Source organism: Lipophrys pholis (genome assembly GCF_963383615.2).
Source record: "Lipophrys pholis genome assembly, chromosome: 1".
Taxonomy (NCBI): Eukaryota; Metazoa; Chordata; class Actinopteri; order Blenniiformes; family Blenniidae; genus Lipophrys; species Lipophrys pholis.
This window is the reverse complement of record NC_137635.1, coordinates 45,212,603-45,240,495: the sequence shown is the minus strand read 5'-3', so window position 1 is coordinate 45,240,495 and position 27,893 is coordinate 45,212,603. Positions and strand designations below refer to the sequence as shown.

At 42.6% G+C, this 27,893-nt stretch overlaps 1 protein-coding gene across 2 annotated transcripts; it reads right to left on the bottom strand.

The window, feature by feature from the left end:
- Nucleotides 1–561: 561 nt before the first annotated feature.
- Nucleotides 562–27,877, bottom strand: LOC308124585 (alanine aminotransferase 2-like). Of its 2 annotated transcripts, none has more exons than XM_080487663.1 (12): nt 27,724–27,877; nt 20,829–21,015; nt 11,246–11,335; nt 10,589–10,697; nt 10,372–10,505; nt 9,470–9,713; nt 7,174–7,253; nt 6,933–7,069; nt 6,685–6,859; nt 5,375–5,530; nt 3,754–3,866; nt 562–2,072 (listed from the first exon to the last, which is right to left on the bottom strand). In XM_080487663.1, the coding sequence occupies exons 1-12, from the start codon at nt 27,756–27,758 to the stop codon at nt 1,982–1,984; spliced, it is 1,551 nt and encodes a 516-aa protein (XP_080343789.1). In that variant the 5' UTR covers nt 27,759–27,877; the 3' UTR covers nt 562–1,981. The 2 variants fall into 2 exon arrangements, with proteins under 2 accessions (XP_080343789.1, XP_080343788.1); XM_080487662.1 differs by lacking the exon at nt 27,724–27,877 and adding an exon at nt 26,952–27,689.
- Nucleotides 27,878–27,893: the final 16 nt, after the last annotated feature.

The following is a 27,893-nucleotide window of genomic DNA, read 5'->3' as shown; positions in this document are numbered from 1 at the left end:
GTGAGTGCGTCAAGCAGCTGGAGTGAACGGTGAAGGGCTCCAGGAAGACACAAAGCTCACTATAATTAGGATTCAGGAGGCCCTTCGTCAAAGATAATTAAAGCTGACAGCCGCTGCGGAGCGGAGACGGAGAGAGCAGAAAACCCCTTCAAAAACTACAAGCTTCACTTTTAAAACACACTCTTTCACTCCCTTCCTTCTCCACACGCACACACATACACACACACACACACACACACACACACACGGAGGCTTCAAAACCTGCGGCACCATCCATCATCCCAACTCGCTCGGAAACTGCAAACTAGGCGATAAAATAGATGACAGATTAATGGAGGCAATAACAGTAGTTGTGCTGTCGAACATCTTCGGCCGTTTGAGCCGGAAACGACTTGAATAAGATTATCAGACGTGACAGTTTCACTTCTGAACGCCAACGCCTCACTCTGTACAAATTCTGTGCAATAACTCAAAATTCACACCAAACTGTCGGGTAGAGCGCTGGATTCAGGAGGAACGCCGGGGTCGAGTTGACGCCTTTTCCTTTTAAATGAATTGGTGAAGGATCAAACTGTTATTTATTTCATTAAAACAAGCATTTTCATCAATAAGCTGGAGGTACATGTTATGGAGACACTGAAATGATCAAATCAGTTTCAATTCCGTACATTCAGAATCATGAACTATCAAGATTATACTACGACATTAGCAGTGAACAGCTTTTTATCCTTTCAGTATTTAGGAATAAAACAATTTAAAATGTGTGATTTTAGTATTTTTCCCTTAATTCTCTTTCATGAACCGTGCATGTCATGTCATGGGTATGTATGTTCGTACCTTCTCTGCGTGTGTGTGCGTGTTTCAATGCTAGATTCTTTCTTTATGTGTAGGATACAAACATACAGCACTTTAGATAAGTTAGTTTAAATGTAGTAGTTTCATTTAATGTCCCGAGGACCGACTAGATGTACACTGACTCTATACACCATCTAGTGGTGAAATGTGGTATCACACGACGTGAATAGTCAAAAAAATAAAATACGAGAAAGATTGACAAAAAAAAGATTTCTTTTTGACAATGTTTTGTTTTTATTGTCATGATTTTTAAGTTAAAATTATGAAAAAAAAAAAACAAAGTCATCACGATTTCAGTTAAACTATTAAAACAAAATTACTTTTTACATTATGTTTAAATTGCTAACCTGATGTACAATTAAGAAATGACCTTGAAAATCTTGCAGAAATTTGACTAAACTGATATGACGTCAACTGGCTCAAGACGACATATCCATGTAGTACCACTTTAGACCACAGTGTGGTGCAGTGAGTCATTTTGCAAAGTTTTGTGTCATTCTTTTTTTCTTTGCCACATTTCCTGGCGTAAATCACGTTCAGTCAACAATCGAATCGTGTAGTGTCCTGGAGTCACCAAAGACTTCTGTGATTATTCAGTTTAAACCTCCAAAAGCCATTCCAGGCATTGACAGATACGTTTATTTTCAACTATACAAAATTCCTCCTAACTTGATCCTCATGCACGAGCCGTCTTCAGAGTCCGCTCCAGTCCAGTACAGCCCGAAGGAATGCAATATTTTGACAACTTAAACACGTACTCGCAATTTATAAGCAGCATCGCCCGCTTTTCCTTCATTTGTACCGCTAAGCTAAGCTAAGCTAAGCTAAGCTAAGCTAGAGTTCACGATCCTACAGTATATACATCCTCTGGGAGGTAACCAGCACAGATAACAGAGGAAACCACCTTGCTTTTGCTTAGTAACCGTCTGGGAGTTTGTTTGCTTGTTTGTTTGTTTGTTTTTTCCCCCACATTTCAGTTCTGGTTGGTTTGGAGTTCCAGCACTAAAAAAAAAAATAAAAAGTGGCGCCCCCGCGGTTGAGAAGTCCTCTGACGTCGCGGAGAAGGCACGGTTCTGATTGGCTGATCCTTTTCCGTGTGGTGGTGGAGGAGGAGGAGCTCCGCCCTTTAAGAGTACTGCTGCGTGAATCTGCGGTGAAACTCCTTGACGTTGTTCAGGAGGATCTGCAGCTTCTCTTTGGGAGGTAAGATGGTCATCCTGACGGGGGGGAGGAGAAGCAAAGCGTGAACACCCGGCCAGTTTTTACCAAGTCATTATTTTCATTCATCGAGGAGAAAAACTAATTACGGTTGTTAACATTTTAATATAATATTGGCTGCGACATTAGTCTGATACTTGTCCTATAAACAATTTGGTCCTTTTTAACCAAAATGGCCCATAAATAATTACTACTTTGTGTGAGGTAAACATGTCCAGTGTTAAAAAACAAACCTCAGGGATGTTCCTTTTCTATTTCATCTTATTTGGCCTTTTGTTAAATTTTTAAATCATACAACCTTGAATCAAAAGGACTTTATTTTGCATCAAATTCTCTAAATGTTGGTCCCACTACGGGAGAAATAAACTAATTTTTTTTCCATCTTTGTTCCTCTTTTTCAGATAAATGTGATTGAACCTTTATAAGTTGGATTTTGCTCCTGAGATGAAACTGAACTTTTTTTTTTTTTTTAAGAAAATGTTCATTCTTTCTTCAGTTTATGTTGTTCGTGTAGTAAAGGGCCATCTAATCTACATCCTCCTACATCTTAATTATCAAGGGAATAGTTTTTTTATGGTATTTGAATTAAAAAAGGAGTTTGAAAATTAAGATACTTAGAAATCTGACTTCTCAGAATAGTGTGAAATCACCACTTTAGTTTACAAAATGTATTTTATTCCGTATCGGAATAACTAAACCAAATACTACATAATTCAAAACTTTAGATTCTTGTTGCATTGGAAGAATTCAAATTGTATACTTCTTAGTGTGTCTGACGGACACAATCATGTTCGAAAGGGAAAGGTGTTAATTGATCAAAACTAGTTTTTTTATTTAGAACCTGTCCCTTTACGTAACTAAACAGCTAAGACTTTTCTTTACAGAAATATATAGCTCTAAATAATATAGTGTGAATGAGTGGCATAAGACTGGAAAAGATTCGTCTCTCGGCTATTGGCTTTTCAAATAAATTCAACAATATTTGGGATCCTTTCTTTCAATATGTTGAAAGGATTAGTTCCCTCAGAGGGACAGATATCTGAAGGTTGTGTGAGAAGGGGGGGGTGTTTCAGATCAACTGTCTTCCCAGGTAACTGGTGCCTGACTTCCTTTAGCGTCCGTCGTTGCTGCTAGTAGCGGCTTATATCAAAATAAGACTCACAAAAGGTACAACACTTAGAAACTTCATCGCAAAAGCTGATAAACGGCGGTCATCGGGACAGTAATGGATTTCCGTGGAGTTTTTAACATCGGTATCAGCAGCAACAAGGGACGCTAAAGGGCACCAGTTAACAGGCAGACCACCTGATCTGAAACACCGGAAAACTCTTCTGCACAAAACGGGCCTGGAGCAGGCGTGGACAGACAGTTCTCAGTAGAGGGACTTTTAGACTGGATGAAATTCAGGACTAAGATTGGATTTGAGGAAATACATTTTGAATACAATGTTTTGAGACGTCTGACACCGATGTGACATTGTTGAAAAACTATATAATATGGGACCTTTAAAGACTTTTTTTTTTCTATTTTCTCATGTTGTCTTTTTACTGTGATTATAACGGACTATATGTCATTTTTCAAAATATGTTTATGCGTTCGAACGTGGTCTGTTGAAAAAAAAACACCAATAAACAGACAAAAAAAACCCCCAAAAAAGCTCTGCCAGTGGCTGTTCAGTACCTGAAGTGATAAGTTCCATCTCTCTGTCCGAAGCCGCTGCCGGGCACGAGGCAGATCCCCGTCTCCTCCAGCATCTTCATGCAGTAAAACATGTCGGGGGCTTGTCCTTTTTCCTAAAAGACGAAAGTTAAAAGAGACATTTTTTTTTCTTAACAGCTTCTCAACAGCCTCTTCAATTTGTTCACTTCACTGCCAGTAAATGAATCCTGCCTATTCATGAAAACAATTCCCCTTTATTCCCCTTTACTTTCTGCATCTTTCCTGAAGCCGCGGCGTCCTTCAGAGAGGTGCACGGGCAGCGGGCAGCCGCACAAAGATGACAAAATGGTTTGTGTAAATAAAAAGGAAACAGATGAGTATTGATTGGAGGTCAAATTAATCCAGAGCAAACTTAATTTCCCCTCTGATCAAAAGCCCGCGCGGAAGATTTGGGAATGGTTTCTCAAGTGGCTCGAGTGGAGGACGAGAGGTGAGTCGCCGGGATTGATCCGGTGTCGCCGGGTCAGCTCCACTCTGATCACATCCTCAGCGGACCCCCCCCCGCCCCTTCAGAAATTCCTCCAGAGCGCCGAGCCATGGGACAGAAGTCACAACACAAGCCATCGGAAATCATTTGTTCTGTTTAGCCAGCGGGCTGGCAGGATCACGATACACTGAACTTCTCCGAAGAGCCGCTTAGTCCACAGTGCTGGAGTCGCAGGTTGGAAGTTAAGGAGCAACTTATAGATATGTTTTTGTCTAAATCTCCTTGAACGCAAGGTGAAGGAACACGAATCAGAAAAAAGCTCTTCAAGAGCAAAACCTTTCGCTCATTCTACGCCAATTGAAAACTTCTAAACTGGCAAAACTTTAGCTCATATTCAATCTATAGCAATCTGAAATAGTGTCGGCATTTCATGACACTGGGAGTTCAGTTTTTAATTGTGGGCAGTGTAAAAATGCTAAATCGGTAGAGTGCGATCAGTGCATATTAGAAGTTCCTGCCTACCTGTGAGAAGAAAAGAATTAGGTGCGACTCCTCCCCATCTTTTTTATCTATAATATTAGATATTCAAATACTTTCTCATACGTACTGTATGTGTCTTGGTTCTCAATAGCAGTGCAGATTTTTAATGCGGCCCTTTGGGAAAATTTGTTGCCCACCCCTATTCTAGATGACTCAATACACCACCTTGTGGTACAAACTGGTATTACAAGTCTAATTGGTTAGCCTGTTAACTTTAGCAGATACTGTGGCTGCTTCATACATTGCAAATATGATGCATTAGCTCCCACTGTAAAACTGTTCTATAATAGAGTTTTACTCAATAATTATTCATGTTAATAACACGTAACATCTGAATATGTTATTGACTTTGACTTACCTGTTGGGAAAGATTAGAATGTAGGACAGCACAATATACAGCAAATTTATCGTTATTGAGAGTCAGAAGCACAAAAATAAAGGGGAAATGACAAGAAAGAAAATGGCCCAGCTGGTTTAAATTAAGGACAAGAGAGTGAGAACTGTTAAGGTGAACTAATATCGTGCAGTAATAGAAATTAAAAATTTTTTTAAAAGTGTTTTTCTCAACTGGCTTCAGACAACAACACACTGATTAAAAGCAGGCCGAGGACTGACCGTGGCCTCCTGGACGGCCTTCTCCGGGATGGTGATGCGAGGGAAGGAGTACATGGCGCCCTGCACGGGGTTGCAGCTGATGCCTTCCACAGTGTTGAGGACCTGCTCAGTGAGTTTGGCCTTTTCCGCCAAGGCACTTAACGTGGCTGTGCGTTCCTGGAAACGAGCACAGGAGAAAGAGATGGTGAGGAAAAAGACTTGTGTAGGAAACCTTGGGACCGTTCTGCAGCATGTAAGATTTAAGTAATACTACTTTGGTGCACATGGTGGCAACAGAGAGCCTCCACCCAACGTATTTTAGCAGATTTTTTTGGTTAGTTGTTAGCTTCTGTTCTGACTCCAGTTCGAATTTGCTTCTTCCGCTCTTGGGCTGAATATATTAAAAGACTCACGACACCATCTGGTGGTCCAAAGTGGTATCACAGACTCTAGCTAGCTGGTTTGTCGGTACTTGTGGCCAATTTATTTTTAACTTTAATGGCTAAAAACGCAACATGAGTAGCTGCAAAGTAGCCCTGCATAATAAATCGTTATTATGACATCCACGTGCAAAAAGTACATATCGTGAAGAACTGGCTGGACTGCGATAAATTATGTTTCCGTGCGCAATCAGGAGGCCAGTTTTAAATATGAAAGGAGCTCAATTTTCTCAATTAAATCAAAGAACTTTTGTGTTTACGATTAACATTCAGTCTAATCGCGTCATTATCGCAACACTCAACATTATTGTATATTGCATGCTTAATTAATAATCATGTGACGATGATGTTTTCCATATGCTTTGAATACTTCACACATTTCCCAAAGCTGCTTTGTGCACATTTGTTTGGGAAACTTGTGCTATCGATGTTATCTATTCAGGGTTAGCTGGTCAGTTAATATCACAAATTAACCAAAACGTTTTGCCATCAGAGGTCGCCGTTGTTGTTATTGTCCATCTACTGAGCACGCGCAGAAGAACTTTTCACTACGGCTGTGGTGCACACGCACAGTAATGGTGTTTCAGAAAATTTTCCTTTTGAGTCTGAGCATTTTCTAAAAGTTGTGTTTCCCCACACCCGTTTCCACGAAGACGGAGTGTTTTTGAAAAGTTGCATTTCCAGTGGCTTTGAGCGATGTGGTCGGACACCCAAAACGCAAGGAAAGTTTTGCATTTTCACTTGAAAATGTTGTCACAATTTAGGTTGTGGTTGAATTTAAAGTAGATGCAGGAGATTGAAACACAAACACTTAAAGCAGAGAAGGAGCAGGGTTTCCGCCACGTAAACTCAATATACTTGAGAGGTGGGGCGACGTTTCTTCTTCAGTACCTTGATGAAGTTGTTGTAAGAGGGCTCCCCGGGCTGCGGCGGGTTCACCACCAGGTCCATGAGAGCCTGCCCGGGCACGGGGGAACACAAGCGGACCGACACCAGCTTCATGAGCTGAGCTTTCACCTCGTCGTCCATGTTGATGATCTCCATGTAGCCCCCACGGAAACCACACCTGAGAAGAAAAGAAGCCACATGAGGACGGATGGCTACCTCGGAGTGAGTTTTTACTGATCCGGCACACTTACTCTCCCATGTAGCACTTGGAGGTGGAATGAAACGACACCAGCTCCACCGTCTCGGAGTACTCGGGCCCCATCTCAAACAGGACCTTCTTGAAGGAGTGGAACTCGCAGCCGTCTGCGTACACGTTGTCCTGGTACACCTGTGGGGGGACGGACGGAGAAAACAAGGAGATGAGATGAAGGAGGGGGAGGAGGAGGAGAAGAGAAGGCGAGCCGGTTATGGAGGACGTGCAGGTATGGTCACCTCGTCTGCCAAGAGGAAGAGACGCTCCTTGGCCGCAAACCGGATCACATCCTCGATGCACTGCCTGGTCTGCACCTGACCTGAGAGGAGGAGGAGGAGGAGGAGGAGGAGGACGGAGAAGAGGAGGAGGAGAAAGAGGAAGGGTATGAGAAGGTGCACTGCTGCCATCTAGTGGCGACATTGAGGCTGTGCAAGAGAACAATGCAATCTGCTGAGATTTAACTGGAGGGATTTCAGCACTTTGTACGGTTCTCTATAGAATCTCTAAAGCCTTTAAATGATATTTCAATGTAGATAAACACTGACAGGGTCATTTTTTCAATAGCTAAGTCAGGTCATCAGCATGAAACTTAAAATTGTCTAAAATAAAAAAAAAGAAAAAAAAAAAAGGTTTATTTCTTATTAAAAAAAACACAACAATAATCCACAACAGATTATTTCCCGTTGACTGTTTTTGTTGTGACATATATACGGCTAAATAGCAGTATCAGAAACCGGTTTGATCATAGACAGTCATCCTTATTTCTTAGGTTTTAAAATAATTTTATCCACATATATTCAAATTGATTGTTTGTCTAATCAGTCATCACTTTACAATTATAACTTTTGGAAGAAAAACTGAGAAATGCTGTGAGAGTCACTAAATATTGTCATTTCACATGAAGCAAGCATTTGTTTATTTAATTTCATGAGCGATTATATATTGTTTTATTACTCCTAAAATGTTTATTTTTTAAAAATAAGATATATTTTTGCAAAACACCAGTTTTACATCAACTTTGTTATTTTTAAAGCTTGTTTTTTTTATTTATTTATTCCTTTTTCACTTATTAGAAATCATTCTCTGTAGATGTTAATAAAGCCTCCTTCCTTTCATTTGTATATTTGTATCATATTTATAGTGTCTGTTTAAAGTGTTTTGAATTGTTTTAAAATGCATGAAAAGTTCTGTACAAATAGAGATCTTCTGATTTACTGTTGACGTGTTTCTTAAAGCCTTTTGCACACAAGGAACAGGAAGTGTGTGACTTAATCAATATATCATAGGTTTAGGGACACTCTAACAAACGAAATTTCCTCTCCAGTGAGCCGGACCAGTAAAATATTGCCATTATAACCTTCAGATTTAAAATGTAAAGTTTTTCTTTGTTGTGGCGCACAGTATACGTGATGAAAATGTCTAAATGTTCATTAAAAAAAAAACTAAAAAATAATTACTATTGAAAATAATATTATAATGAAACGTTCTGGTGCAAAATACAGTGAAATACAGCTGATGCAATAAACATGTTTTTGTTTTGTCGTTTTGTGTCCACGACGCTTAAAAACATTTTTTAGGAAAAATAAAATAAAATAAAAATGTTTTCTTTGAAAAATTTCCCATTTTCTTGGTGGTTTGGCTGGATTGGAACCTCTTGCGTACTGGTTTTGGCCCATGGGCCTCATATTTGACACCCCAGCTCAAAAACAATATATAATAGTATATAACTGCTTTTGTTGCTCCGACTTTTTGTTAAAGAGTTTTAGTGGATTTTATGTTTGATGTACAAACTGGATGAGACTTAAATTCCATTGTCCGTGTCACAATGACAATATTCTATTCTATTGAGGGATTGCAGCATCCGTCTGCCCTCAAACTGTTTAATTTACACTCTTTCAGCAGCTTCTTCAGATTTTTGTGTGTGTTTTTGTCCCATCTATATGAGACCTCATTATTAAAGCCCTGAACACACGGTACACGCTTGAGCGATTCTTTACACGCCGTCATGGCACAGAGTGGCGTTATTAGGCTGTAGCCAAACTCTAAAGGTACTAGTGGAACATTCCAGCGATGTATGATCTCCTCACGCAAAGTGGTGAGATTTTCATAAAGATTAGCATGTAATCCGATTACTGACGGTCCATGTAACTACAGATAATGTGGCTCTCTTCTGAGTTACAAAGTGGTTTAACCACACTGGACAAAGATGAGTAGATCGATAAAGTACATAAACACCCGTATATAGACAGAGTTTATTTTCTCATTGCTTTGAAGAAAATAAACAGACTATACGTTTTATCCCTTTAAAGTCTGTCAGGTTCTAGAAACTGTGAACCTAATCACACAAACCATCTGTGATGAAGCTAATACGATTAAACTTTCAGGCTCCACTGCTTAATAATTCAATGGAGCATCTGTTACTGCAACTCAAGCACAAATATAACTAAGAAAACGCATTAATCAGTGCAGAGGCTTGATTTCCAGCGATATCTTTCTAAATCCTCAACTTCTGCGTTTGGTTGTATTTTTCTCTACCTGTGGGGTTCCCGGGGTTGATGATGCACAGGGCTCGGGGGTTGCAGTAGCGGCGGGCCTCGTTCAGGGCGCGCTGCAGCTCCGAGATGTCCATACTCCAGCACGCCTCCTCGTTCAGGTAGTAGTTGATCTGCACGGCGCCCAGCTCGGCCAGCGCGGCCGAGTACAGCGGGTACTGGGGGATGGAGATCATGACGCCCGTGCGGCTCGCACCTTCACCGCACACCAGCAGCTTCAGCATGGTCTGGGAGGGACGGAAGATGCATTAATGAAGAAAAAACAAACAAACATTTCAACACACATTGTGTAAAAAGTGCAGAAATATGAAGGTTTTCAATCTGTAATCACACTTTTCTGCTGCAAAACAGGAGTAAAAAGTGGGAATATGTAAGTTATCAAACAATAATTTTACTTTTACAAATTCTGAGACAGAATAAAATAAATAAAATAAGATACATAAATTATCATATGTTCTATTCACTTGTCATATACGTTAATATATTTTTAAATTGTGTATACATGTATCTAAAATATTAAATATATACATATATAAATGTGTTAATATATATTTTTTATTAAATTTTGATTGTTTTATTCAATTCATACTTTTTTTTGTCCTATTTTGATACCGACAATATAATTTAGAATTAGAAGAGCATGACTGCACATTGCATGTAAACTATTTATTGCAGTTCAGTCCGTCTTTTTAAAACATTTACACATGAAACGTCGATATTGCAACACTAAAATTAGTGATAAATTGTGCAGCCTTCCTGGGAGTCCAGATTAAAATGATGACTTGTGTTTTATAATCAAAAATTATCTTCGTTTCAACATCGGATGTGAGGTTTGTAGTTGATCTGCACTGCAGTGGCGCTGGATCCCGTGCAGCCGGGTCGTACCACGATGCCGTCGCTGGCTCCGGTGGTCAGGTAAATGTCATCGGGGTCGCAGGGCACGCCGCCGTCCCGCCGCTGGATGTAGCGGGCGACGTCCTCCCTCACCGAGTCGATGCCCTGACTGGCGCTGTACGAGCCTGAGGGAGAGCCGCGCCGCCATCGCGTTAGAAAGATGAAGTAGGCCGATAATGAGCATGTGGAAAAGGCCGAGCGGGCTCACCCATGCTGTGTCCTCCACAGGACTGCAGAATGCGACGCGCTCTACTTTTAGCATCCTCGGGGAAAGTGCTGTCACTCAGGAGCTCAGGGTAGGAGCACAGAGCCAGGACCTGAAAACGCCACACATTCTTAATTTCAGACATCAGTTTTAAGCCCGCGACACACTGTGTGATTGTGAGACCGGTTCAAGGATGGTCGTCATCATGGTTTTGCGACCAAATACAACCTGCGATAAAATTCCGACAGTGTCAGAAACTCGGGGTGACACACACCCAAACGGAAGCTTTGTGGCTACAATCGCAAAACACGTCAACAAAAGTATGTGGGATGTAAAGAAAAACTTTTAGTGGATTTTTCTCCAAACACATAAATGCCACAAGAGCTCAGTTCATGTTTCTTTTTCGTTAATTTCACTTATGATGTTTTATTGTTGTTGTGCAATCAGGTCGACTCATGTCCATCATAGGCTGCAACTCTGCTTATGTTTTCATCGTGCAATCTGCACACAGCAAACTTCATGATGCCATTAAGTTAATCAGATTCATGTCGTACAGTGCGGCGAACTGTAAACACATAAGATTGTTTAAATCACACAGTATGTGGCCGGCTTCACGCAGACATTCCAGAGAGGATGGACTATATTTAGAGGGGAACCCACCTGTCTGAAGAAGGTGATTGGCTGCTGGCCCATGGCGTGCGCGTCCCCAATGTTGGCCTTGATGACCTCGTCGAAGGGTTTCTTCATTCCCTGCCAAATATACACACAATGTTCAGAAATGTACGGAGAACACACGGTGCAGCTTCTTAAAGGGACAGGCGTCTGCTGAGAGGGGCTTCATGTGTCTCTCAACAACCCCCACCTGACAGCACGCACACACACACACACACACACACACACACACACACACACACACACACACACACACACACACACACACACACACACACACACACACACACACACACACACACACACACACACACACACACACTATAGGCAGGTGTGCCTATATACACACGGTTCCTTCAGGGGTCTTCAGCCTCGGCCCCCCTCTCACAGAGTTACTCTGCAACTTTGACAAATTCATATGGAAATAAATACATTTTGGATGTGATGAATGTGAGAAGTAATTGAATGGTTGAGTAACTTGTAAGCTAAATGTGTCACACGTCTCACTTCTCTTCATGTTACTCGCTCTGTGCTTTTCTCAGGCACTAAATGTTATAATAGATGTTTTCCCTCTGTAGTGATATAACTCTGACGATCGGTTCCTTAAAGTGAAAGATAGAAGCCACTTCCTGCCTGGGAGGTTTTTTTCTTAACTCTTGTTGTTGTCTTGTCCTCTGTTGTTGTTGGTTTTTTTAGGTACTCTTTTAAGTATCTTATCAATTTTGTTACTCTATTACCTAAATAAATTTTTTTCTCATGCTTTTTTTTTATTTATTTCAATTTAATATATTTAGTTTTTTCCATTACGTGGATGTTGTTATATTTTACTTTTTAATTAACTAATTAATTCCCATCACCAGTAAATGTCTGTGTATCCAACATGGTGAACTAAAATGATTACAAATGCAACAACATTTTTGTAAAATAATAATAATAATAATAATAATCATAGTAATAATAAAGACATTGAGAGACATAAGAAAACAAAATTAGCAAATAAGTAATGACCGAAAGATAAATAATGGAACCGAAAGAAATGGCAAAAAAGAAAATGCTAATACGGTAGAACAGCTGGCACAGTTACAACGGCTAGATCAGCTGGAAAACAGATAAAACGGGAAAAAGAATTAAATACGGTGTTAAGAGACAAAATAGCTAAAGTAAGTAAAATCACTGAAAACCTTGATGGCCTCAATGCATCTCAGTCCTCAGGTTGACACCAGAAGCTCCCAGGCTCAGTATAAAAGACATTTCAAGTGAAAACGCTTTGTTTTTTACAATTTTGTTTCAGAAAGGTTTTACGTTTTTATGGCAACATTTTCAAAACAATGTCCTTTTACACGGAAATGGCAAAAAAAAAGAAAAGAAAAAGAAAAAAGAAAAGGTGAAAATGGTGTAGTTAACATGCCAGGCCACTAGCGGGTGCTGTTTGTTTTTTGTAATGAAACCACATACATGCTTACAGAGCACAATATGCTATAAGCATTAACAATGGGACATTCGTATGGACAGACGATGAAGTTGGATTGTGATCACAGTGACTCTCAACTACAAAACCACCAAGTCCCAGGAGAGGATGGACTCGGAGTCGTGACTCTGGAGGCAAACATTGTTGTTATTGTCCATCTACCCACGCATGTGAAGAACTATTTTCAATGGCTCCGAGCACCGTTGCCATATAAATGCACGCACGCACGCAATGCATCAAAATATTTGCATTGTTATGTGCAAACAGGGCCGCAAACATAAATAGATTTCCCCTCTGATTAAAACTCATTACTTCTCTGATCTGAAAATAGAGACACACGTTACTGATAAAATAAAACAAAAAACAAACAAACATTTGACTCCGTCTCTGTTGACTGAGGCGGAAAGGTTGTGTGAGATCACTCACCCTGGGTCACTCCTAACGTATCTGTCTCACGCTCACGATGACTGAATTACATTTCCACAGTGCCACACATTAGGTCGTGTTACATAAACACTCGACAGGGAACAGCCGGTTTATGAGGGAGAAGACGCAAGCGGCTAGATATAAAAAGTATTGGGTGCACTTTCTCAGCCTTGGAGAGTCTGTGCAAACGTGTGCACATTATCACTTTGTAACACACAAACACAGTGACATACATCACACAGAGGCCAAACGGGGCGTATGAAGGCAGTCGTTCACTGTTCTCTGGGTAAAGAGTGATGTTTGTGCAGGATTATCTCTGGCTCGCAACACACACACACACACACACACACACACACACACACACACACACACACACACACACACACACACACACACACACACACACACACACACACACACACACACACACACACACACACACACACACACACACACACACACACACACACACACACACACACACACACACACACACACAGATGTTTCAGGCCACAGCATGAAGCTGCAGAAACCCCACAAAACAGCCTTGTTTTTCTTTGTCCGATCATGATCAGATGTGAGGAAACCGGAGTGTCTCGCGCTCTCATTGGCCGAGCGGTGAGGCGTCTCTCGGGCTGAACCAGTCAGGGTCGGGGAGGACAAATAACACCCCTCTGGATGAAGGTGGTCTGAACTATGCTGACTTCTTATCCAGAGTCATTCCTCCTCTTTGCAAGAGATTTACTAAGAACCCCCCCCACCCCGATTACTCCCAGCGAGCTGCTCATTAGACAAAACAACAAGTGCTATGTAATGAGCACATGCAAGGTCTTAATCAGTGGGTCAAAGTGTGGCCGTGAACAGTGCGTACTTTGTGTTGAGATTTGAAAAGTCTGGGATTTGCTTTGATTGCGAGCCTCCTGAATCTGGTGAAAACCTGCAGGGAGTCGAGAGCGAGCCATCCCGGCTCATTGTGTGACCCCCGAACAAAAGAGAGAATGCCACAGCGAGCACTTTCCCCGACGTAATCCAACACCCACCCCGTGTACCGTCCGCTGAATAGAGGGGAATAAAGGAGAGAGGGTGTGTGTGTGTGTGTGTGGGCAGTAAGTTGAAAACAGTCAAGGTTTTTGGAGTCGATGGAGGTGCCAACATGGAATCATCTATCAAGACTGTGGATGATTATGTTTCAATCTGCTGGCAGAGGTCCTGCACTTTTATATAAGGCTGGCACCAGGACAAGAGTGAGTGAAGACACTCCACCCCCAAAGCACAGAACTTAGAACTCTGTGTCAGTTCAAGGGGATTTTTCCATCAAGTCCACACATTAGATTGTAAAATGATCATTATCACCATATCAATATTAGGCCTGAACAATAACAGTGGGTTGCGAATGTACTCACACCCCGAAATAAAATACAAAGCCTTCCTCAAAAGAGTCCACCTGTGTGGAATCTAATCTCTATAAATCCAGCTGTTCTGTGAAGGCCTAAGATTAGAGAACGCTGGTGAACAAACGGCACCGCGAAGGCCAAGGAGAGCACCAGACAGGTCTGGGAGAAAGTTGTGGAGACGCTCAAGGCCCCGTTTACACCACAATGTTGTCAAGTGCAATCGGAAAAGTTTCGATTCGTTTTTAGTGTCTGTTTTACACCACAAAGGTGCTCGGAGTCGCTGGAAATGGGGGGAGGAAACGCAACTTTTTTTGAAACACTGCTACCGCACGTGCACACCACGGCAGGAGTAAAAAGTTCTTCCTTACATGCTCGGTAGATGGACGATAAGAACAATGTTTGTCTTAATGTTCTCTCCCATCGGGATGGGAAATGATAAGCAGAATCAAAAATGAAATCTGAATTGTAAAAATCTTAACGATTCGGTTCTTTATCGATTATCGTTTTGAAATGTAACCTGCAGTATGAACAGCAGAGGATGTGCCAACATTGCTGCTGCTGCTGGGTTGAGATTGACTCTGAGATTTGCTGCTGTGTGTGTGTGTGTAAGTGTTTCAGCATGTTTCCTCCCTTTGATGAAATATCCACCAACAGTTGCCCCGTTGTCACCCTTTCTCGTGAATTGTAACCAAACTTTCAAGCACCTGGGCACCATGTTTCCTGTTGGCTGCACTGGTGATAGAATGACGTTGCCGTGCGTACATTTGCAAATTTGGCAAACTAATCCAAGGGATTAAAACCGGACGAACCGGTTCTCAGGACGAACCGGTTTCCGATTCACATCCCTCGTCTGCACTCCACAAATTGGGCCTTTATGAAATAATAGCAAGAAGAAAGACATTGTTTAAACAAATCCAGTAGGAGTGCTGTTTGCAAGTGTTGTTGGGAGACACAGCAAACGTGTAGAGGAAGCTGCTCTGGTCAGACGAGACCAAACCTGAACTTGGACTAAATGCAAAACACGATGTCGTGGTGGAAAACTAGTACTGCTCGTCACCCTGAACGCAACATTGCCTCTGTGGAACATGGTGGAGGCAGCATCATGCTGTGGGGATGCTTTTCTTTAGTGAGTGTGCTCAGATATGAGGGCTTGATGGGTGGAGCCAAAATACAGGACAAAATCGGAGGAGTCTGCAAACGACCTGAGACCGGGGCAGAGGTTCACCTCCCCAACAGGATAATGACTCTAAACATAGAGCCAGAGCGACGACGGAAAGGTTCAGATCAAATCATATTCATGTGTTCAGATGGACAAGTCAAAGTCCAGACCTTAATCCAATTATAAATCTCTAGCAGGACTGGATGTTCTCCATCCAATTTGACTGAGCTTGAACCAGTTTGTAAAGAAGAATAAGAATTTCAGTCTGGAGTTGTGCAAAGCTCCTGGAGACAGAAGCCAAAAGACTTGCAGCTGCGACTGCAGGTGAAGGCTCTACTTTTGAAAACCACACTTCTCAGTTTGTCAGTTGTAAGAAAATGTGAAAACCGTGTATCGTTTTCCTTCCACTTCACATTGTGTTGTTCACATAAAATCCCAATAAAATACTTTTACATTAGTGGCTGAAATTTGACAAAAAGTGGAAAAGTTCAAAGGTTATGAATACTTTTGCGAACCACTTTATCAGTATTGCAATATCAACATGACGAGTAAAAAAAAGGTCAAAATAACTAAAAAAGCTTCTAAAGCACAGCTGATATGAACTGATGTGTTACACATGTGATAACGAAGATTTACTTATACCCACAGTAGCTGTAAATTAGAGAAAATTAGAGAAAGTACTGTTAATTGGAAGGACGGATCTCAAAGCACATCTACATTAATATAATCTACTTAAGTGTTTGTATACTACCACAAATTATATTATTATCACAATACTGAACAATATTGTGGCACCCGATATCGCCAACATTTTTTCACACCAAACTGATGACAACATGGAGATTGTGTCAACACAGTTCATCTGTGTGAATGGAGGTTAACCAGGCAGAAGCTCCACCCAGCCTGGGGCAGTGGGCTCCACCTGTATTTGTTTGCTGCAGGTGTGGTAGGAAAATAAAAATGTGCGGCGTGTTGCTGCAAAGGGCAAGAAGCTCACGGTACCTTTTGTTATAAATTGTGCCAAGTTATTTCCACACCTCAAAGATGTCTCCATTCATCGAGTTCAGGAATGTGAAACATAAGGCCCGTGGGCCAAAACCGGCCCGCAAGAGGCTCCAATCCGGCCGGCAAAAAACCCAAGCAAATGCAAAAAATGTCAAAGAAAATTTCTTAAACAAATTTCTTAAAGAGTTGTCGACACAACACTACACTGAGACCTGAGCTGAGATATCAGTGACGCTGCCATGTAAGATCGCTTCCTCACTGCTATCAAACCAGCCTCAAAGTCGAGCTATCGGAGTGAGATTGTATAAACATGCATAATACAACACCTCTACCAGAGGCTTTTATTTGACATTTCACTGTATTTCGCACCAGAAGGTTCCATTAAAATTGGCTTTATGTTGAGATCTTAAGTCATTTTCCTTATTAAATGTTCAGTTTTTTGCTAAAATATATACATTTTCATCATGTATACGCCATAACAAAGAAACTTTTTTTAAGTTTCAGTTTAAATGATATTATGGCACTATTTTACTGTCCAGCCCATTCATAATGATATTTGGCTGGATGTGGCCCCGGAACTAAAATGTTTTTGACACACCTGATCTAGTTGCTCCACGATGTCGGATTCAGGGCTGCACAACATTTCGAAGTGCCCTTGAGCAAAACACTGAACCCCAAATTATGAACTAGGCGTCTTGCATGGCAGCCATCTCCAGTGGTGTTTGAATTGGTGAATGTGATTAACGGTGAAAAGTGCTCTGGGACTACTCAAGCGACTGAAAAGCGCTGTATAATTGAAATCCATGGAGCATTTTAAATGGTGTTCCCATGCATTATGCATTTGGGTTCTGCCAATCTAATGAGGTGCAGCCCTGGTTGGTTTCATGTAAACGTTTTGTTTAAAGGCACATTACTTAATTTAAACAGAATAAAAGGAAAAAAGCCTCAATACATTTACTTTTCACACCAACTCTCAACTTATCTATTAGAAATCACTCAACACGTTCCCTCTGCTTTGACAGCACCTGAACAAATCTTTAAGCAGAAGAGACAAAAAATGATAAACCCCCCCCCCGCAAAAAGAAATTCCATCACGTGATGGAGATGAGCTGTGGATGAAACATTTATTTCCATTGTCCTTCATAAGACCGAGAACCGGATCGCAAGCCCATGCTTCTCGACGCAGAGCACTCGATAGAGGACCATCTTTCACGGCAGACTGCGCTCGGTACACAAGCAGCCGGTTGCCACATCACCGTGAAGAGTGCGAGAGGGTATGACCGAGCAGATAACTTAAAAAGAATCGGATGTCAAGGAAAATGGTCTCTCGAAACTCACTCTGAAGGGGACCTCCAGTCACGAGGACTGGAGTTTACACTTTAAAACGTCAAGCAGTGAAGTCAATACGCACGCCTGGTTCAGAGTGTGGACGTTCATCCCTCACTGACCGTCATTCCACAAACAGCTGGGGATCGGAATCACAAAGTGGGTCAAAGAACACAAGGTTTTGGGGAAAGTTTGAAATTAACCAAACAAGCAGAGCACACCAGAATATGATGACGCGACACAGCAGCTATCAATGTTTAACGGGTCAAACTTGACAATTAGTAACTCACTGATGGACTTTGAAAGGCTGGATAAACAGATCAAACTTCTTAATATATATTTTTATTGTCCTGGAAAACTGACATCTTATAAGACTTGCATATCTTAGATCTACATATCATAAAAAAAATATTTATTGGGGGAGATGTAATCTTTGTGTTAAGCCAATGACCTCTTCATTTAGACACAAGCTGACTTCAGGATATGAACACCGAGAACGTGACGTGGGCTTTCTTACTCAATCATGTGGCACAATAAACACTCTCAATATCAAGTCTGTCCAAAGAGCAGTAATGAAAAAGGATGCAGCAGAAACTGAAACTGTTGGATGGAACTACAACAAATATTTTAAGTCCTTAGCAACCACGACGTCAAATGCCCTGCAGTGCAAATCCTTCCAGAGCAGGGGTCTCCAACACGTTTTAGTTCAGCGGCCGCATGCGGCTCAGTTTCATCTCGAGTGGGCCGGACGGGTAAAATATTGCTATAATAACCTTTAAATTTAAACTTTAAAGTTGTGGCACAAAATATTTTTGATGAAAATTTCTATATTTTTGCAAAAAGAAAATTGTTTGACGCCCCTGGAGGGCCGATCAGGAGCTGTTAAAGAAAACACTGTGCTAATTTTATGCCAATAAAACTCATTCTGGACTTACAGTAGGATTGTGTTCACCAAGTAGGATGAATACCACCTGACTTCCAAATACTCTTAGAGCTGACACAAAAGCCACTGAACTCCGTGTTTGAACCTCTTTCTAAGATGACAGTGAGCAACAGGGAGCTCTGTGAAGCTACAAGTGAGACGGTGGCAAATGCTGGAAGGTACAATTATCAGTACAACCATAATTAAAAGTTTTGGCCAACGGAAATGCGTGACAGTGTCTATTGCCTCACAAGGCCGACATGCCACGGTTGGCTGGCAGTTTGGGTTTGCGTCATTCAAGAGAATTCAAACAGAAGCAACTGCCAATAAGTTAATCGCAAAAAAAACAAAAAAACAAAACAAAGTAAAACCCTCTAAGACTAGGACTGAGACCAGACTGATTGCTGCAGAGGCTCACCACACAAACCCAACGAAAAAAAAAAAAACTGGTGGTTTACTTTCATACTCATGAGATGTGGCAAGTCTCTATCAGCCGGTTTGTCCGGACCCGTATTAAAAAACATTTTCAGATGCCGGTGCCAGGAACGGATTGAGCGCTGAACGGCTCAATGGCAATTATTAACTGCAAGTAGAAAACGAAACATGATATTACCAAGTTTGTCTTTTAATTAGTGAATTTGCTCGGAGCGAGCTAATGTTTTGTTTGGCAATCGTCTTACCAGACAGACAAGATGTCAAACAGGAAGGAACCGGCTTGGACAAGCTACCAACAACAACACAACACCCACCTGATACCTTAGTTACTCTATTTTGCCAAATAAACTGTGTTAACGTGTTCTTTTAAAAAGGCACAGTATGTACTTTGTTCTACTTCAATCAATTGAAAGACACCTGCAGGAATTTAAACACCCAAGTTGTCACGCTAGCTTGAGATTGTGTGGCCTTGTAATACCACTTTCTACAACTAGATGGTGCAGTGCGTCAGTCTGGGATCTCATAACTTCTCACTACATACATGTGAATTGAATAAACGAGATGTTGCTTGATGCTTTTAAGTGAATATGAACTAAAAACTGACTGAAATCAGAAAATGAGGCAACATTTACACAATCTCTCAAGTGAAAAAGCATCGTTTTGGCGTTTTCCTTGAAGAGAAGTTACACATTTACACGCCAATGTTTTGAAAATGACGTCCATTTACACAGAAATGGCCGAAACATTGAAAGCACTTTGAATGCTGGACTACGAGAGGCTGCTGTTTTTTGTTTTTGTAATGAAACCAACCACACACACACGCACACACACACACACACGCACACACATACACACACACAGGTGTAGAGAACAATACGCAATAAACGCGAACAATTGCGAGTACATGGTCATAAGTATGGACTTATTACAAAGTTGGATTGGGGTTTCGGGTGACTGTCAACAATAAAACTACAGAGTCCCAGGAAAATCCGCACTGGGAGTCATGACACTGGATGCCGCCATTGTTTGTATTGTCCAAACACTTGTGCATGTGCAAAATTTAAATGTACATTTTTATGGCCATGGTGCGCATGCTCAGTTGCATTGTTTCAGAAAGGTTGCATTTTCACGGTTTCCACAGAGATAGGGTGTTTTTAAGGAAGTTCCACATGCCAGCCATTTTCAAAAAGTTGCGTTTTCATTTGCTACTAGCACTATTATGTAACTGGACACCCAGTGAGTTTTGCATTTTCACTACAAAAAGTTGCGGCAGAAAGAGCCTGGGGCTGAACACCGCCACCCAATGGGTCAAAGTGTTATTTTCTCTGTTGAATTATTATTATTATTATTATTATTATTATTATGTTTTGGGAGTGCTTAAAGAATAAAGACACAGTGAACCACGCTGACAGAGAGACAGGAGCCGTGGTACCCACCTCTGAGAGCTCCCTCTCCAGCTCCACGGCGCGCTGCACGATGGGCCCGCGCACCGCGTACTCCACCTTCTTCACCGTGGGGTTCATGTTGTCGATCGTCAGCACCTTGGTCCGGGACATCATCCCGTTCTCGGTCATCTTCTCCTTGGGGAGTCCCCGGCGGGTCGCGCTCAGACTGGACAGGGCTCTGCCGGGAACAGAAGAGGGGGAGGCGGACGGGGAGGTGAGCAGCGGGCGCACGGCGGGAGCTCCGCCGGCGCGCCGGAGCAGCAGCTGCATCCGTGTCGCCGACATGCTTCAACTTTCTCTTTTAAAACAAAAAAAAAAATAAAAAAAAAAACCAAGGGGAAAAACTTTTTTTTAACGTCCTTTGCTGATGCAACACGTCGGCTGTTGCTCCGGTTGAAGTGGTGGACGCGGAGTCGCCGCGCTGCTAAAAGCGAGGCAGCGCTCGAACCTTTGGACCTCCGGAGGAGGAGGAGGCGGCGGGAGGAGCGGAGCACATGTGGGAACAAAACCGCCTGTCAGAGTGAAGACGGGGGGAGGAGGAGGAGGTTGCTCACATGGCAACACTGCAGCCAGCTTGCGTGGACCTCCCCTCTCTGTTCCCCCCCCTCCTCTCCCTCCTCCGGCTCCGCTCCTCCCGGGGTCATCAGCCGCGCCAGGTCAACTGTCGGACGCGCTTCTCCGGTTACCGAGAGTGAAAAATCTCCGGGACTGTTCAGACGCGCTAATCTGACTTTCACTACCTTCACTCGTGGAAACATTTTAATGAAACCTGAAAGCATCCATTCATAACAAACAAAAACACTTTTACATTCTTTTTTTTTTTTTTTTTAATTGAAAACAATAAACACTTTCTTGATCCCAAGAATTAATTCAAGAGGGGCGCACCAACAATTTCATTTTGTTTTACTTTCTTCTGTATTTACACTATTGAGTGAAAGTACTAGGAACTTTTTGGATGAAGATTAGATCTGGTATGCCCTGGGCAAAAAACGGACCCACAAGAGGCTCGAATCCAATCAAACCACCAAGTAAATTGTAAAGGTTTGATATAGAATATAGGGTTTAAAAAAAATAAAACATACTTAAGAGTAGCACACACAACACTGAGACCCAAGCTGAGATGTCAGTGATGCTGCTGTGAAAGTCACCTTGTTACTATCAAACCTGGCTTCATGTTGAGACCATAATAAATTTCAGAAGTAATTGTTTGGTTTTAGGAAAATATAAGACACTTTCATCATGTATAGCCGCTATTTGACTGGTCTGGCCTGCTCAAAGATGAAACTGGATCAGATTAAACTTTATTGATCCCTCTGGAACAAACCCCTCAAAGTAATTAATGTTCTGGCAGCAATGTGAAGAGAAAGCTTGTTGGAATGTGGTTGGCTCCTGCTCCTGTTCCTGTTCCTGCTCCATCCCATCCTCCCTCCTCCTGTTGCCCCTCCTCCATCAGCCGAAGGGTCACTTGGCATGTGGGACAAAGGAGTTCCTGCACTTCAGGAGGATTAATGTAAATTGATCTAATTAATACATTAAACTGTATTTACTGAACAAATCACTTCCTCTTGTATCTAATTTCCGTAGATTGCATGATTAGGTCAAATAGTGGGAAACCGGTTTAGGTTTCTGACTTCCCTTGGCATAATCTACAACATGAGCCCAAAGACCAGAGAGTCCATGGGCTGAAAAGATTCATCTAACAATGGCGCCTGTGGTTTGTTCGACAGTGCCACCATTGTTGGTCCTGTGGGTGGAAATCTGAGGCCTCAGCACACGTATGTTAACACTCCCAAATACTCACTCCTAAGAAAATGTTTTGTTTATTGCTTCCTGAACATCAACATAAAAAGGTTTTAACTAAATGTGACACAAATGTCAAGCCAAAGTGTGAAATGGATAAAGACATTGGGAGTTTTACAAGTAAGCGAAAGCGGTATTTTTATTTTGTGCGAGGCTTTAAAAAAATAAAGCGTGTGGGGAATGGTCGGAAACAGCTGCTATCTAACAACAGCAAGCCAAAGTTAGACCATCTGTACTTAAAATTAGGAATGCACAAAAACTATCAGAACCAACGATTGTTGGCTCGATATTAGGGATAAAAATGACATCACACAGATTACTAGAACTAGAATTACTAGAAGTGGCTCTCGGGAGAGCGCAGACCGTCGCTAACGCCACATTTCTTTGCGGAATCAAGTTAGCGTCGCGAGCATGACAGCCGGTAGCTCATTTCAGGTAGCAACATCACCGTGTGAAACACTGGGCAGGGTGCGTCGCCATGGCAACAGACGCTGTTCTCCTTTGACCTCCTCTATGAGGTACCTCTCTCATCCGCTTTGGATGGGACTTTTTTTTTTTTTTTTTTTTGCAGTTTTCTGGAATTTATTCCGAAGCCGTTAGCCGTTAACGTCCCAAAAACTATTCAATTGATCCTTAGATGATGATAAATCATCCCTGAATTTAATGCAATTCAGTTGAGGCCTTTTTGCGAAAAGTTGGTAACATACATACAAACCATTAAATAAATACACATAGACGAAAAAATGACCTTCTCGGCCGACTTCGTCAGCCACCCAACATTGTTGGCGAAGGTAATTGTGAAAAAGTAACGTTGCCTTGTTTTCACTCATTTAGTTTTGCCCTGTGATGCTACTGTCTGCAGTTGTTGAGCGCATTATATCCTATTGTTGCACCGCCTCAAACATAAACATGGCGCCACCATCACCACTGTGGGCATTTTTCACTGTTTCTGAAAAAGACAACGCGATCGCAGTATGCAATAAATATTCAGCCAAGAGGGGGTAAAAAGTCTACGAGTTTCAACACATTCAAATCTACATCTTAGCCTTTTTTTGTTTATAAACTTAAAATACACTTTTCTACCACAAGATGGTGCATTGAGTCGGTTTGGCCTCTTATCGATCATTGGTCCAATAAAAAAATGGAAGCAGCAGCAGGTGCATGCATTGGTTGGTATATTATGAAAGGATGAACTCAATAGGCAGGCCCAGACTGGATAAACAGGATGGAGGGAGCTGAACCTCGAGGGAAAATTGCTGAGTGAAAGGTTAAATCAAGGTCTCAGTGGCTCACCAATGCCACCCAATGCACAAACATGGTTTATAGCTTATATACCGCATCTCTTAACCTGTGAGGAAACAGGACCAAGTCTTTCAGTACCACTTACGTCCATATCAAGGTGCAGTTAGTGTCTCGAGACTCTCGAGTCTAGTCGGTACCTGCACGAAACATCTCTCATCAGGACGTGCCAACACTTGAAAGATGGAAGGGTCAGTTCTCAAGCGAAGATCTCAAGAAATATTAACTAAATAAGTTGTCTCAGCGTTGTGTACCATATAAGCAGCAGTGTCTCACAGGAGTGTCGTCTTTGGGCTTGACTTGATTTTGGCTGCTGTGATCTTCAACCATAGTTCAGTTTTATAGAACGCGACACGACATAAGGTGAACATGCAATACACGTTGATGTTTAGTATCTTGATAATGGTAGAAGATTTGATCAATACGAACAATCTTTGTGCCTTGACTTTTGTTCTTCCACATAGCAGCACACTTTCCCATTCAATATATAATTTTTCTTTTATGTGGTAATTGCAAATTGTTTGTGTGAATGTATCCTATTTTTTTCTAATCACTTTTATTTTATGTTTAAAACTGGCATTTTGAATTTGTAAAGTGAAAATCTTTTGCAATATCGATATTACACGTTTTTATCGCGATAACAACACATTTGCAATGTATTGTACACCCCTACTTGTACACGTTTCCTCTTTCGTCTTTTCGATCTGAATGAAAAAGTGACTATTACACCACCTTGTGGTATTATATAGAATTGCAAGTCGAGACAGCCTTGGGCCTAGCTGGTTGTTATACTAATATTAGAAGCTACAGCTGCTGCAAAGTACTCTGGTTCGTTGTCAAAAGTTATAATTTTGTCACATTCCGTCTGGTATTCAAGGTTATTTTCAAATGTTTTAAGCAGAAATATTAGATAGCAGGAAATAGTAATTAGGTTCTGCTCTTGTCTTCAGCTGAACACCCCCCCCCTCAATCAAAATTCAGTTTGAAGTGGGTGTGACTGTGACTATCGAGCAGCAGGTGATACTATTGGCCTCATTTACAGCTCATCCAAACCGTTGGGTGAGCGGACCTGGATTAGTCCTAGACATATCAGTAGTGGGAAGAATGAAAATAAACCACTCGATGACACCAAACCTTAGAGCAAAACTTCAACTCTATTTAGAATTCAAACCATTCCAACATCTTTAAACTAAATGATACAAAACAACAACAAATAGCACAATTTCCAGTGTATCGTTGTGACGTTATACTAAATTCAGTGTCAGACTGACTAACATTTATGACTGTGACACAGAAACGGCCTCGGAGTCAAAACAAGTCAGACAGCAGCGGCTTAACTTTTAACTGCAACACAAGTTAAAGCACTTTGGTATCACATTTTCAATGTTTGTTTTGTTGTTGTCAGTTTTAGAGGAAAAAAAAAAAAAAGGTTAACTTTGTTTCTGTGGTCTAACACTTACCAGTGAAAACTGGTTATATTTATCTTTTTAGATTGTTACGGCTTGGTTCAGTTCTGGGCGGAAAACAAATGCTTTTTTTGTTCCTCTCATACAAAAAAATCTTTTTTATACACCTTGACACCAAAGTACAAAAGTTACGTGGCGAAATGTTAGACCTCTAGTATCCAACACTCTGTTTTTGTGTGGAAAAGACATCACTTGCAGATCCTTATCAGTGTCTTTGTCCACAATAAGAGATCGCTTCAATTTGAAAAGCCTCAGAAATATACATTTTCTCAGGCTTTCAGATAAATGCAACAACTTTTCGAGTTGTATATACACTTGCACTGCTGCATTACTGTATTTTGATTCATGTATATCTTTTTTTGGGGGGGGATAGGAAGGCACTGATTGCTACACAGGTCAAGTTAAAGCAACATCTTTCAGACGAAGCACTATCTTCAATATACTCGACAACAACAGTTATAAAAGCTACGTGTGCTGATTTCTGGGATTTTCAGAGAGTTCTTTGTGCATCACCATTCGGCTTTTTGGTCAAAGTCGCTGCCAGTGTCAATCAAACCCAGTCAAGTCAGCAGATGTTTGAAACAGTGCCACTTGCAGTTCTCGGATTTATTCCTGCAAGTTAAATAAGCGCAATCTCTTTCTAATACCCTGGTCTCGTGTGGAAATGTTAGATTTAAATCAGACCCGCCGATCTAGTTGAAATAATTTAAACACACTCGAGAGACAATTTCCAAAAAAGAGCGATTGAATAAGAAAAGGGAATTAACCACAATTGGAATAAATTTTAACTGCATTTGCCGCTTAAATAATCTGAAACTAAATGCATTTTAAAGGTTGAATTAATCAAATGCCAACAATTTCCATATCCAGATTTGATGGACGCTACATCGCTAAACTGTTGAGTCAAAAGCCTGTTGCAGCCACGATATCAGTCAGAGTCTGTGTCGCCACCGCCTGAAGGGTAAAGGTGGGCACGGCCGGCGAGCTGAGTAAGAAGAGCTGGTGCTGTGGCGTTTGAAGCCCAAAGCTTTTGCATTCTTCTGTAACCAGGTAGCACTGCTGTGGCTGGTGGGTGAACCCCTGGAGGAAGTCTCCAGTGTGAGCCCCCTCCTCAGAGGGGACGCACGCCGTCTCCTCTTGGCTGAAGTAACGGGAGGTGCAGAAGATGTAGAAGGACCTGAGCAGCTCCCAGCAGCGGGCTTTGGAGAGGGTGTGGTGATGGGGGAACATCTGCACGCAGGAGATGGAGCGACGAGTTTCCCGATTTATGAGCAGGAGAGCGAGCACGTCGGGCCGCAGGGCAACAGATTCGGGTAGGCACCGCTCACCCAGGGCCACGCACTCCCTCAGGGTCTCCATCAGGGGCGACCAGAAGCTGCCCACCAGCCCGGCCTCGGCCTCATGGAGGGAGGGCGTGGGCCCGCACAGAACACACACATCCACCCCTGGAAGCAGCTGGAAGCGGAGGAGTCGGTGGGCGACGGTGGGGCTGCCCTGAGGGAGGAACACCGGGTAGTCACAGGAGACTGAGCCCGAGCTGGAGACTGACCGGATGAAGGCAGAGAGCAGGATGACCTCCTGCGGGGCCAGACGCCACCACTTCTCCGTGGCTGAAGCAATCCGTCCATGGACGATCAGGCAGCCGAACTCGCTGTCCGCGGCCCGGGCGAAGCCGTCCACGGTCTCCTGAAGGATGGAGGCCTTCGGGGGCAGCAGTGAATCCGCGCAGTGGGTCAGACTGCCCAGGATGCCCTGCAGCTTCTCCTCCAGCAGCTGATCGATGAGGAAGAAGCAGGATCGCAGCTCCTTCTTGAGCCTCTCCACGTTTTTCACCTGGACCAGCTCGTCCTGCCCCAGAACCAGCACCATGCAGCTCCACACGTTCTCCAGGAGGCGCCGCAGCCGGACCTGCTCCTCCTCACCACCGCCTCTGCTCACCGCGATGAGCATCACGCTGTCCCTGAACACCCTCCACACCACGCCGCCCCCGGCCTCCGTCTCGCAGGAGGACAGCACGGCCCCCTGCCCGCCTCCGAACATGTGCACGCCGTTCAGGGAGCCGATGACGGAAAACGGCAGCTGGCGCGAGGCCCCCCGGGTGAAGAGCGGCACCCCGCTGCTGGCCGTGAGGCAGAGGAGCTGCGTAGATCCGTCCTGGAGCATCATCACGCACAAACCCGCAGCTTCATAAAGAGCCCGGGTGTTGCATCAGCATCACATAAACCTAAACCATCCATACATCAACACCACGAAGCCGCAGCTCGTAAACACGCCACGAGCCGCGTCTCGAGCCACCGCGCTAGGTTAACAAAACATGTTACCGTTGTTTCCACAGTAACGCGTTTCCATGGTTCATCCTGAGGGCGGCTTCATCCGGCTGGTCGAGCTGGAGCGGCGGGACGACCTGGGTACAGCTCTCCGGGCTGCCGCCTGCTGCTGGACTGCCTCAGCTACAGGCGACCGACATCCGTCAGCAACAGTATCGCGAGAG